Here is a 12,951-nt window from a genome sequence, read left to right on the forward strand (position 1 = left end):
TGCATGAAAACTGCTTCTCCACATTTATAATTTGACTCTGGGTTCAGAAACCAGAGCTGTCCCAGATTACCTGAGAGGTTATCATAAGGCATAATGAAAGATAAGGCCTTCCTTGATATAATATAGTCTTAAGGTGATACTAGACTATACTTGTCTTAAGTCCATGACTATATCAAGGTTTCCTGCTTGGCTTGTGGTTTTTTAAGATTACCAATGAAGCTGAGCACTGACTTTTAATCGTTCTTCCTTGGCTTCCAAAAACAGTTACTTCAGTTCTGTCTTTGTTTAATAATTGAAGAAGGTTCTGGCACATCCAGTCGAGGACTTGTTCAATGCATTTTACTGAATGCTTGTTTTGTCACTGCAGTCACTGCCATGGAAACCAGGAGCTCCCAGCCAGCCAGCTTGTGCTGTGGGAGCTCAACACACAGAAGTTGAGACATAACTTAAAGATGGAGTACTTCATTAGACCCCCTGAGTTGTTTTTATGTGCAATGGTGTATTAACTTTGTATTTAGGGTTTCTTCCTGGAGGCCTGAAGCCTTGACAGTCAAACGGGGCCAATGAAATAAACAGTAAGATAGTGACATCACACTATCAGCCCCTCCCCTAACCCCTCCCCCTTTATCATACAACTACAGTTGTGGGTGCGGCTTCAGTTCAGGTGGATCACCACCCATCACCACCCACCAGGCAAACCAGGCATACTTAATGAACTGGTGGGCATGCCCACATAAAAACTATATTTTAACAAATACTGTACACTTTTTAGTAAAAATTATACCTCCTTATATAACAATAGGACCTGATTACCATGTTTTAGGGTGGAAAAAAGAGTGCTTATGTATACTCAAATGTCTTTTACTACTGGTTGCCCAGTCACCAAAATATCCTTCAGGCTGTTTATCAAACGGAACAAACCAACACGTTTTGTCACAACGCCTTCGACTGTCTTCTAGGCATCAGTATTGAAGGAAACAAAAGCGTTTTAATTGTCTAACAGGTTGCCAACATAACATACCATTCACTGAGTGTCGAGGCTTAGAGAACAGTGCTTGTGTATAGTGGTGGAAATGGTTCTTATTGTATCATGCTGGGCAGCGCCGGCAGTGGCTTAGGGGTAGTGTGAGGTAGAGAGGCCTCATGGGAAGCGCAGTTCAATCCCGGGCTAGTGTCGAAGTGTCCTTGAGCAAGACTCTGAACGCCTAATTGCTCCCAATGTGCATATGGTGCCTTGCCAGTGGCGAATATATATATCGACAGTGGTGGCCCAGCGCCCCCAAGGGGCCCATGAAGGGGGAAGAAGAAGAAGGGGGTAAAAAAAGAGTAAAGACGACGGTGAAAGCCTGGTTTCAGGGGCTATCGGTCGCAGGAAGAGCAACACCAAGGATTCGTCACTGACTGACTGGTTTATAAACAGCTTCAAGTCCATACTATACTTCCGTGTTGCATAACAGTGACATCACTGTCCACTCCATGGCATCTTTACCACAGTCGGCCCTTGTTTCAATGCGTGTGTTACAGTGTTCATGCGCTGCCTGTCAGCAGCACAACATACTGCAGCTCAGCTGTAGCCTATTTTGTCATGTTCCGTCGCGCTAATTAATTAGTTTTTTTTCCATCTGTCCAAAGTCATTTCTGATAGCCTGCAGGCTGCAGCCCTGCACTTAAAGACAGACATTACAGATACAGATGTATCTAAACAAAACATACATACAGATTGATTGAATGTTTTACTATCAGATCGCTTAGATAGGTCAAAGACTCATTTGGTAGAATGAAACGTGACCCTGCCACGCATCGCATCGCAACTCTTCACTAGAGATGGCAGCTCTACAACCGCATAACGAGTCACGTTGTGACCAGCTTGGCTATTATCCGTGAATGTTGCCCCCAGAATAGTGACGCTGCATGGGGTTTAGGGCTGTCAGTTCACCTCTATAATCCAATTCGAATTTCATTGCTTCATTATTTGTAATTTTCGAATATATTCGAATATTTACATTGTTTATTTTAGCTCATATTTAGCCTATAATAATACACGTGGCTGGCATGTCTTGTGAGTTTTGGGAAGTGCAAGGTTTTTGACAGGTCTGCCTGCTGTGGACATTGAAACCCTGACCATTACACACGGGCAGACGCAACGATAAAGTCTATCATTCATTGTGAAGCCAGCAACATGTTGATGCAAACAGACGTGTACAGTAGCTGCTCCAAATGATATTAGCATTCGTCTGTGTCTGCCCGTGTAAACGCAGCATTGTCCCCCCGCTGCGGAGCGGACCGTTGCCCCGTCGGCTAGAATGCCTCCCGTGTACCATAGTGTTATTAAGGAGGACTCCTTGGCGTTAAACTAATGTTAGCTCCCATGCTAACTAGTTGCTACCCTCGTCTGAAACAACACCACAGATCGGGTGGAAGATGCTGATACCACTTTGCTTGTGCCCGTGGATGGGAAATGAGATTTAAAAGGCTATAGAAGCGTGGATGAAAGGCAAGCACAGATGTGCAATAAAGTTGTGTCATGAGACTGTATTATGATTTTCGTTCTACCGGCGATTTCTGTCTGTGTAGTATACTAGACGTATCTATGCATGTGTTACAAGGGTTTGTGTGTCTGTGATTAAAAGAGTTACAGCCAGTAAGCCCGCCCACCCTGTAGACTGTCTCTGATTGGCTTACCCTGAAATCTGGCCCTACGTTAGCCAATCATTGACCTCTTCTGCGACGTGACCGGACGTGCACCTTTTCACATGCAGTGGAAGCGGCCGTGGAGATTTCACAGCGGTAGATTCGTTACTCAATACATTTAGTGAGCGGATAAAATAACATAAAACAAAATAAATATATTAAATAGAATTAATAAATGATAAAAGCTCCATTCGAATGGCAATTTTAGCTTTCGAATATATATATATTTTTTAATATTCGAATTTCTTTCATATTATGAAATTCGTTCTGACAGCACTAATGGGGTTCAAGTGTTAATGTCAAGTGTCAAGTTATTTTCAATCTGTCGTAATGGAAAACTGCTTCTCTGGAAACGGCATTCTCTCGACTTAGTGTGACCCCTGAATTACAGTGTAATTCAGCCGTGCCTTGGTTGAAAACATTACTTACAGCGGTGACCTGAGACAAAAAAAAAGTGTAGAAGATTAGAAGATTTTTTTGGTCCTGAATATTCTTACCAGCAGCCACAGTAGCCTATGATGTCTATAATCTGATAACATACACAGATCCCGACCAAAGTAATAACGGGAAAGGAAAGATGATTCTATATAGTATCGTCTCTCATAGGAAGTTACAACATGGCACCTTTGGTGACTGATTCCCTGAAGGTCCTCCCAGGTCGAAACGTTGGATTCTAATAAATACACAGCATCGTGGCTACGAGCGTGCGGCCTTTTTCTTATTTTTTACTTGTTTACTGCATGCCTTAATTAGGCCAGCACCTCACCTCACCTCAAAGGTGTGCACCCTTTCCTCCTGTTTTGTCTATCTTTGGTGACTTATAACCACTTCAATCCTATAATACTTTGTTGAAAGCAGGGGGATTTTTTTTTTCATTCGACCATTATAGTTTATTATATTGGAATTGCATGGCAGGACGGTGGACCCCATTTTCAATTATGCAGAGCTAATAGTACAACGGAGTAATCATATAAATATAAATATCTGTGCGTGTGTGTGTGCGCGCGTGTGTGAAGTCAATTTGTAAAGTGTGTTGTAAATCATTACAGGTATAGGGGGTGCTAAACCTGTCTTCCCTACTGGGTCAGTGTTGACCCGGTTTCCAGCAGTGAAATGTAATCACGAGAGCGGGTTTGATTAACTGAAGTATTCGCCCTTTAACATATTTGATCCCGTTGACGGGTATACTCGTCCTGATTAATTAATTGCGCGCAATGCGCGGGGGCGCTCTTGACGAGTATAGAGGGTATACTGTATGCGCGTGCGTGAAGTGAATGGCACGTCGAGTGGCAAATTGAGTGACAAGGTGAATTTAATGTTGTTTAAAGTCATTTCGTTCAATCAAATAGGACTTTTCTGTTTGGATGTATGGGGCTGTCAATGCCAGAAAGTCGTTTTTTTGCCACTCAGTAGGCATTCCCTGCGTAACTTTTTGGTTTTATGATGATGTCACGCGCATAACCTCTATATAGGCTTGTCTTGAGCCGCTTGACACTTCAAAGGTAACTGTAAGCACTGTGCGTGACATGTTATTTACTTTAAAGGACATAAGCATTATGTGTTAAATAATTGTGTAGTTGAGAGGCAGCCAAATCAGCCAAAGGCATTTGTGCACACATTTTACACAATTCCAAAAGTTGAAATGCATTTCCACAATTCATAGAGTTGTCTTTTAAAATAGGGTCGGCCTGTGTGTTTTTGTGTTTGGCCAGTGCTTATCGCACAAACTGCTGAAACAATCACAATCAGCACCACAGTTCTTGTGTACACTGCCAGTAGACCAACCCTAATGCAGATCTGTGGAACATATTATTTAGACACACATTGTACTAACCCTGAACCTCGAACAAGTTGGATAATTACTTCAATTTGGTCACATACTTGGTTTAGTTAGTGTAGTTATTGTAAAAGCATTGTTTTACTACAGAAACAGTAACATATTTTCTTTATAAATGAAACAATCACAGATAGTTGTGCAGCACATTTTGTGAAAATAGGGGGCCTATACAAGAAGCTCTGAATGCACGGTGAGTGTTCAGAGTGAATGGGTTTTGATTGCAATCAGTGTGTGTGCATTGTGAACCCACGGCGCCTAAACAATGCACTCTTATTCTCCCTAAATAACAATTGCATGCAGTGCTGCTGTCCACTATGCCGTCTCCAAGCTGGTCTTAAAGATGGAGTGCCACAACTTTTGTATTTTTCCAGTTTTTCATGTGTCTATGAGGTGACAGTACTTCATTAGACACCCTGGAGTCGTTTTTATGTGCAATGGTGTATTGGCTTTTTTATTTAGGGTTTCTTCCTGGAGGCTGAACCCTTGACAGTCAAACGGGCCAATGAAATAAACAGTAACATAGTGACATCACATTATCAGCCCCTCCCCTAACCCCTCCCCCTTTATCATACAACTACAGCTGTGGGTTCACTTCAGGTGGATCACCACCCATCAGGAAAACCAGGCATACTTAATGAACTGGTGGGCGTGTCCACATAAAAGCATGATTTTAACAAATACTGTACGCTTTTTGGAAAAAAAGTTGTTCCTCCTTATATTGTAATAATACCTATGATCATGTTTTACGGTGGAAATAAATCGTGGCACTCCATCTTTATAACTTGAAGGGGAAAGTCTGTTGTGAAAAATATCATGAATTGTGCCACGATCGCACCAGTGCACGTACCTCAGTTTAAGACCAACACACCCCCAGGCGGGAGGCATGCTATGGTCCGACGGAGCATCGGTCCGCACCTCGGACTAGCGCCTGCTCCCGTGCTTTGCGGTTATGGTTAGGTTAGGGTTTGAGGTGGGTTGTTGTGTTTCGGACCAATGACTAGTCGGACCAAACACCACTGTTTGGGAAACGGTGATCTAGACCAGGGGTTCTCAAGGTTCTAGCGCATTTGCATTGATATCAGACGAGATAGAAAATATTCTACGGACAATACCGTATAGCCATCGGCAATACATATTTAGGGACCATTTCATCTCACCGGTAGGCCTATCATTTACATCTGAATGAATAGAACTTTTCCAGCTTTTCAAGTTCAGTTTTTTGTATTTTCCGGAGATGGAGCTTCAGGAACAATTAATCAACATGGAAGGAACGACTTCACCGAAAACATCAGCAGTAATGAGGTTTCCTTTCTCCTCTCTGAGGAGCCAGCGTCTTTACAAACTCAAAGCTCAAACAGATCTCAGTTCTTTCCACACAGTATGGGGGTTTGCGATGAAGGATTATATAGCTCAAACAACTACTAGTTCCTCATGCAGTGGCGTTGACAGTACGCTTAGGTGACCTTTTGAATTGTAACACAAACAGAAACTATAATGCTTTCGCTGCAAATATGATAATGTTTGTTTTTTTATAGCGATTGTTGTGGCAGTTTTCCCACTGCTTTAGCAGCTCCTGCCTGCTCAGTGCAACTGTTTTCGTCATGTTGCAGTCACACGATAGCTGAATCAGCTAAAGTGTGATATAATCCGATTGATTTATAAAACATTTAGCATATGAACTGAAGCTCATTTGGTGCGCCGCAAACCAGCTAGGCCAGCCAGCGGTATAAACGGCCACCCCACCGTTCACTTCTCTTCTGCTCATGGCTGCGCGCAGTCAGTAATCCAAGCCCCCCCGCCTCCACTCCTCCGTCTTCCTCCTGTCAAAATTAAGTGAATCGCTGATAGCGCAAGCCCTCTTTATAATAAATACATACTTGTAGGCTATATAGCCTATACACATTACACAAATAACAGAATTGTGTGGAGTTTGCATGTTCTCCCCGTGTCCCCTAGGGTAGGTACCCTCACAAAAACATGCAGTAATCCTGGTCACTAAACTGCCTCCCCCTGGCCAGCCGGGGCGCCTGATGGAGGGGAAAGGAACTGGTTGGAATAACGTGTTCCTTCCACGCGCTACGTCCAACCGGGGAAACTCCCCCCTGTCAGCTTGGATAGAAGGAAGCATGAGGTCATCCGCTGCACCCCTCCCCCCCATTAGATAATTGACACTGGGTGAAAAAAATGGGTTGCAAAATCGTGGGATAAAAAAAAAAAAAAAAAGAAACAGAACCACAGAGGCGTTCTAGAATTATCATCATACTGTAGTATACAGTACATGCACGCTGCACATTAAAGCATCCCTTAAATGTATCCAGCAGTGTATCCATATTCCATACAGACATGGAGGGTATGTGTACACACTGCACACGTATACAATTATTGCCCTACAAACTCAAAGTGCAGTAACTATGTTTTATAGACACATCGACTTATGTGTGTACCCCAAAGGTCAAATCAGCCTTCGTGACTTTGGGGGAGAAAAACAATGACCTTAACAACAGATATTATACAATAGTGTAATATCACTTGTATATCACTGTATCTCATTTGGCTGACCAAACTTTTAAACCCTTTCCTTTTTTTTCTTTTTGTTTTACTGCACTTTGGCTTTATAAGGCATACATGTATGTATGTAAATACATACAAGTGTTCTTATGTACATACATGCATACTGTAGATACAGTACGCATCCATCCAGCCATGTATGCGTGTGTCTGTACAGTGTAGGTTCTGCGCGGGACCATGAAACAAGCTTTGCATTCATTATGCAGTAATCACTCCAGATCTTATTACGATGACAAAACAATTCCATTTGTTTCATGAATGCATAATCAGGAGGCTTTCATTGTTTCACAAATGAACCCACATCAGTGAGAGACAAGACTCTCGTTCTGCTGGATCTCATACAGGGGTCTGTTGTTGCCTATAATGCTGGCGCAAACTGGGGGTCCTTGAAATTACAAGCCGTTCACACTGCCGTGACTACACACAGTGTTTACATAATGTGACTAAATTTGACTGAGGGACTGCCATTGGATTTATTTTCATTTTCATTTTTTTCACGTCATATGAAAGCAGGGAATCATAGCTTCAAATTTGACATTGGTTGTTCAGTTTGACCCACCAGTTTTGGAGATTTGGCTTATAGACTAATGTCTTGCAGAACACGGCGAGTTGAGAAAACGGGCTTGAAAGGTTCACTTCTGTGGTCTCTAAACATTACACCTATAGCTACATGTTTGTAACCTGACTTTGCCAGCTGGGGGCGGTATTGGGTAACCATGTTCCCCAACACCGCAACCATCTGGGATCTCTCAGGGAGTTGAGCTAACACCAATCCGTTCCGTACCGAACCAATCAGCGTGAGCTAAGGGCGGGATATGTGCGAAACCGGAAGTGTAGCTATATAGACACGTCAATATGATTGGTTGTGTTTGCACGCCCACACGGTGATAGACAGACGGTCCCATCCAATCATCTACCAAGTATCTTGAAAAAAATAAACAGCCCCGTCATCGAATTGCCTCCCGAGATCCCAGATCCCAATAAGCTGTGAAACAAACTTGTGTAGCAAGCTTCTTGGATCTGGCAGCGTCAGGTTAACATGTTTGGGCATTTATTTCATATTTACATGTCGATTTGAGCTCTGACACTTATTTCAGACATGCTCTATAGTATGTGAAGAGTCGCAGTCTGCCTGTTTTGACAAAAAAAGTTTTTCTCCTCCGGTGAAAAGCTGTAATTTGCGCGATGGCAGTCTCTCTGTCAAATCAAATCAAATCAAATGCACGAGCACGCTTTGATGGAGAATCACACTTTGTGAGACATGTGTTCCTCAACTCATTCCGCATAATGTGCTGCTGTGACATATTATCTCTGTCGGGGTGGAAACTGTTATACTTTTCATGTAATGGAAAAATAATAATAACCTGCATTTGTTCCAATGTTTGATACTTTTCAATGGTTCAAAATGTATAAAACATTTACGTTTTTCTTGTTCTACAAGCTCATAATTATGTGAGCTTGTGAAACGGCCTGTGTTTGTGCAACAGGCTTGTTATACCTATTGTTCATCCATCTGTTGTTTTGTTTTGTAGAATGAATTTGACTAGTCCTCACCCATTCTGAATATATGAACAGCAAATGATGTTCAGTGTGGGTAATGTGATGTAATAGATCAAATTACTGATAGGGGGGGGGGGGGGGGATTGTTTACAGATGGTCTTGGGAAGTTGGGTTGGGCACAAAAGTAGGCTAGTTTCTTTTGCAAGAAAATGCTACATTACAATCATAAGTACACCATTGATGTGTGATGTAAATTTGGTGGTGATATTCTGCCTATAAATGGAAGTTATTGAATATGTTCATGTTCGGTGTTGCACTTTGTAGACAGTCCCTAACCGCTCACCGTCTGATATGAGCTATTACACGGTGAACGCGGAGGTTGGCTTTTTGGGCTGCAAAGCAAGTTGTAGTTTGTTAGGTAGTTTGTAATCAGGTTAAGAATGAGATGTTTTGGGTGATTTAGGAATGTGTCGTTCGTGAGCTATTGAGCCAGCGTTGGTCATTGCATCTGTCTGTGTGTTTTTTTTATAGTATTCATATGTTATGATCCAACAGATATAAAAGTGCACAGTATCGTAACTGTTGCCAAGGCAATGCCCCGTCCGGGTGGAGTTAAACCCTGTTGTTGTTGCGTGCTAACGGTAGGCAGTTAAGAAAACGTCTCCATTTGGCCACCCCGAGTCCCCGACAGATAAGCATTTCGTTGTGATGGAGCTGTTCAGTGTGTCACGCAGCCACGCTGGGTGTGCGCGCAGGGCTGTAACCTGTCGTTGTCAGTGTCCATGGCAGGCTTTCAGCGTGCATGTATAGCCCATATGTACGGCACGGCGAAGGAGGTGGTAGAGGAGGGGTGCAGACAGTGTGATGTCGCAACAGCGCGTGTGTTCAAGTGAACATGCCCCCGTCCAACTGTCAGAGCTGGCTTTCAGGTGCCGGTGCCACGCACGTTTTCCCTGTGTGGGTCTGATGTATATATGTTTATCATTTCAGTTTCAGTTGAAATGCTTTCATTTAGAAGGTGTTAATTAGGCAGTTGATTTGGCACAGGTGGATTTAGACATTACCATCAAGATTGCTGTGCCACTAACCTGCAGTACATTTATGGACTAATTATTATTATTATTCAGACAATTATGGACTAATTTCAAACCCTGAGTAAGATTCACTACCCGCTGCCGCAAGTGGCCATTTGAAATGTCCTAGTTGTGGAAATGTAATCAATCCAAGATGTCTACCAATTAGTATTGTCCAAAAGGCAATATACAATTATAGAGTCCAAATTCGTCCGAGATTTCGGTTGACTTCCAAATACATTTCGAGGTACTACACACAGGCTGCGACAATAAAGCCTGTAGGCTACGACCAAAGCAGAGCATTTATGTATGAATGGAGTTACACGTTTCATGCCCGACAGCAATGATGAAGTAGCGTTCGACATACATGAGCTCTCTAGTGGATATCATCGTCACTCTGGCCTGCATGTTCTGGGGGCCACGTCACCCTATGTCACTTTTTATGACAGCTGTCATTTCATTGCTACTCATCAATCTCCTCACAGACACTCTTCTTTAGAGGTGAGAGGAGAGTGTCTGGAATTTATCCTCAGCCAAATTGACCTCCTGAAACACAGAATAATCTAATTCTAGCTCATTAACTCTCCCTCTGTCTGTGTGTGTGTGTGTGTGTGTGTGTGTGTGTGTGTGTGTGTGTGTGTGTGTGTGTGTGTCCGTGGGGGTGTGTGTCTGTCTGTCTGTCGTTTGTGCGTGCATGCGTGTGTCATTCATGTGTTCATGCAGACTCCAATGACATCACCAATTCCTTTTCCTTTCCTTTCTTCTTCCAGAACAAGAGTCTGAAAAACAAGCTCATGTCGGGTAACAAGCTTTGTGACGCGTACGCAGAAGAGGTAAGAAGTAACCCACACTGGACATAATGTTTCATCACTGTTGTTCATCAGTGTTATGTTGTTTTTGTCGAAGAATGTCCGTCGACTACCTTTTCTCACAGACGAAAACGAAACGGAAAGCAGAACTACAATCTCACACAACACCACGCGCTGCGACGCGTCGTGAGCTTGTAGAACTGCTATTTTCAGATTTAGTCAACTATAGACTAACACTAAACCATTCCAGGTGACTAGAATATGACTAAAACTAAATTAAGTTTAATTCCCAAAGACTAAACTAAACGAAATTTGCTGCGAAAAACAACACTGCAGTGCATGTGTTCCAGAGTAGCCCTGCCTGAAGCCTATAACCACCCCCTTTTGGCTGAGCATTAGATGTCTGGTTTCCTGGAGCAGGTTTAAAGATTCCTTTTGAAACGGCTACTTCAGCATTCATCAACTATTTTGGGGAACGTATAATTCTTTCAACCATATTCACATGGTTGATGTAGCATGTGTGTGTGTGTGTGTGTGTGTGTGTGTGTGTGTGTGTGTGTGTGTGTGTGCGTGTGTGTGTGTGTGTGTGTGTGTGTGTGTGTGAATCAGGCATGATTCATCACAGTAAGTCCTGCAGCACGTCCACAAATAAATAAAAAACGTAGAAAAAAAATATTGATATAACAAGAATTATGTTAATTGCCCCAGGAATATATAGGCAAATGACGATGGCTTACCATTTCGGCAGTGGCTCAGGAGGTAGAGCAGGTCGTCCATGGGTCATCCATGGGTCGGCGGTTCGAATCCAGGCTCCTCCTGTCCACATGTCGAAGTGTCCTTGGGCAAGACGCTGAACCCTACACTGCCTCCAATGAGTCGGTCGGTGTGAATGTGGGAAGTGAGGACGCTGGTGTCGACTGTTCGCCGCTTCACCTCCCAATGTAGGAAAAAATATATATAATAATAATAATAAGCCAATATAATCCAATGTAGGGATTATTTAGTCACAAACTCGTTAATTATTTTACACATTGGTTCAATGTCCACAAACCGTTACCCTGGTCGGCTACTTTCGCTACAACGCTGTCTCATATTATGAAGAAGTGGGACATTAATTTGGTTTCTGCCTAACTGTGACGATAAGAAGACATATTCATTGAACACTATATACCGTTTGACAGCACCCAAATTATTCTGTAGGCCATGGTGCCGTGAACAAGCCTCTTTATGACTGTCAAGTGCAGTACCTTGATGTAAGCTCAGCTGCGTGACAGTATAATTATACCCCATTTTGACCTGAGATCAGATTCTAAAAACGTCTTCTTACATCCTGACAGTTTTCTGAAAAAGCTATGTTTCTATGTCAGTGGTTCTTCGATTTTTCAAAAATAGCAGACCTACAAGCTCGTAGCGCGCCACTCGGTGGCGCGCTATGAGCTTGTAGGTCTGCTATTTTTCAATAGCTAAAGCAGAACATAAAACCAAAAGGAGTTTGGTGTGCTATCTTCGTAGCACAGACACCCCCGAACCTATACCTCGTCCCCCCCATCCAGGACAATGTGCAGGACATGCAGTATGACCCATTTAGGCCTGACGTCTATAAAATTAAAAAATATACCTAAATCCTGAAATTTCTGAAATACCTCATGTTTCTATGTCAGCGGTGCTCAACCTTTTTCATGGTAAGGACCCCCAGAATTATCTGTATTTGGCTGCGGACCCCCCATCTGAAAATATGTTGTTCCAGGGACCCCCCACCCCCAGAAGCAAAGATTTGAGTTAAAAACGTTCGCACTGAAAGAATATCCAAAGATTTGCGCCACATGTTCACGACTTTTCAAAATTAGCACAGTTCCCATCATCATGCCATCATGTCATTTTCCCAAGAGGAGGAGATCAAGGCAGGAGAAGAATAAAGTTTGACCGCTTTTACCAAAAAATGTACAAGTAAAGGAGGTATTACTGTATTTTTATTTTTTATTTTTTACCAGGTATTACTGTATTAAGTGTATTGTTTAAGTCAGGGAGCTGGGAGCTAGTGGGGGACAATCTCAACCCCAGTACTTAAAGTAGTTATTGCGACTGTAGGTCGCAGATTACTACCTGAAAACCTGTCGCCCCGTCAGTCACGCCTCCATATATGGTTGTAAGTCCACACCTCGTGACACATCACGCCACCATATATGGCCGTCAGTCCATCACGCCTCGTGACATGCTCCATATATGGCCGTCTCCTTATACGATCATGACACTGACCTCATCAAACCCTGGATAACCACCATACGTGGAGAAGACTGGATCATCACCTAGATCTGCATATATGGAGCCGCGGCCAGCAACTCTACATCTGACCTCAAACCTCAAACCCTTAGATCTCCATTATATGCAGCTGACCTGTTCTGACGTTCCAATTATGTTGATCCTAGCCCAACCCGCCCTTCCCCTTCGATGTCTCCCTTCTGACTGATACCTG

At 43.0% G+C, this 12,951-nt stretch overlaps 1 protein-coding gene across 1 annotated transcript in view; it reads left to right on the forward strand.

Moving 5' to 3' along the window:
- Nucleotides 1-12,951, forward strand: part of LOC308320840 (leucine zipper protein 2-like) — a gene marked incomplete at its 3' end in the record, with an annotated part of 206,596 nt that overhangs the window by 156,585 nt on the left and 37,060 nt on the right. Inside the window, exon 6 of the mRNA XM_080771530.1 lies at nucleotides 10,440-10,502. Coding sequence (XP_080627656.1) covers nucleotides 10,440-10,502 — 63 coding nt within the window. The remainder of the gene's footprint in view (nucleotides 1-10,439; nucleotides 10,503-12,951) is intronic.

The sequence above is a fragment of the Protomyctophum bolini genome (assembly GCF_963924005.1).
Source record: "Protomyctophum bolini genome assembly, chromosome: 1".
Lineage (NCBI taxonomy): Eukaryota > Metazoa > Chordata > Actinopteri > Myctophiformes > Myctophidae > Protomyctophum > Protomyctophum bolini.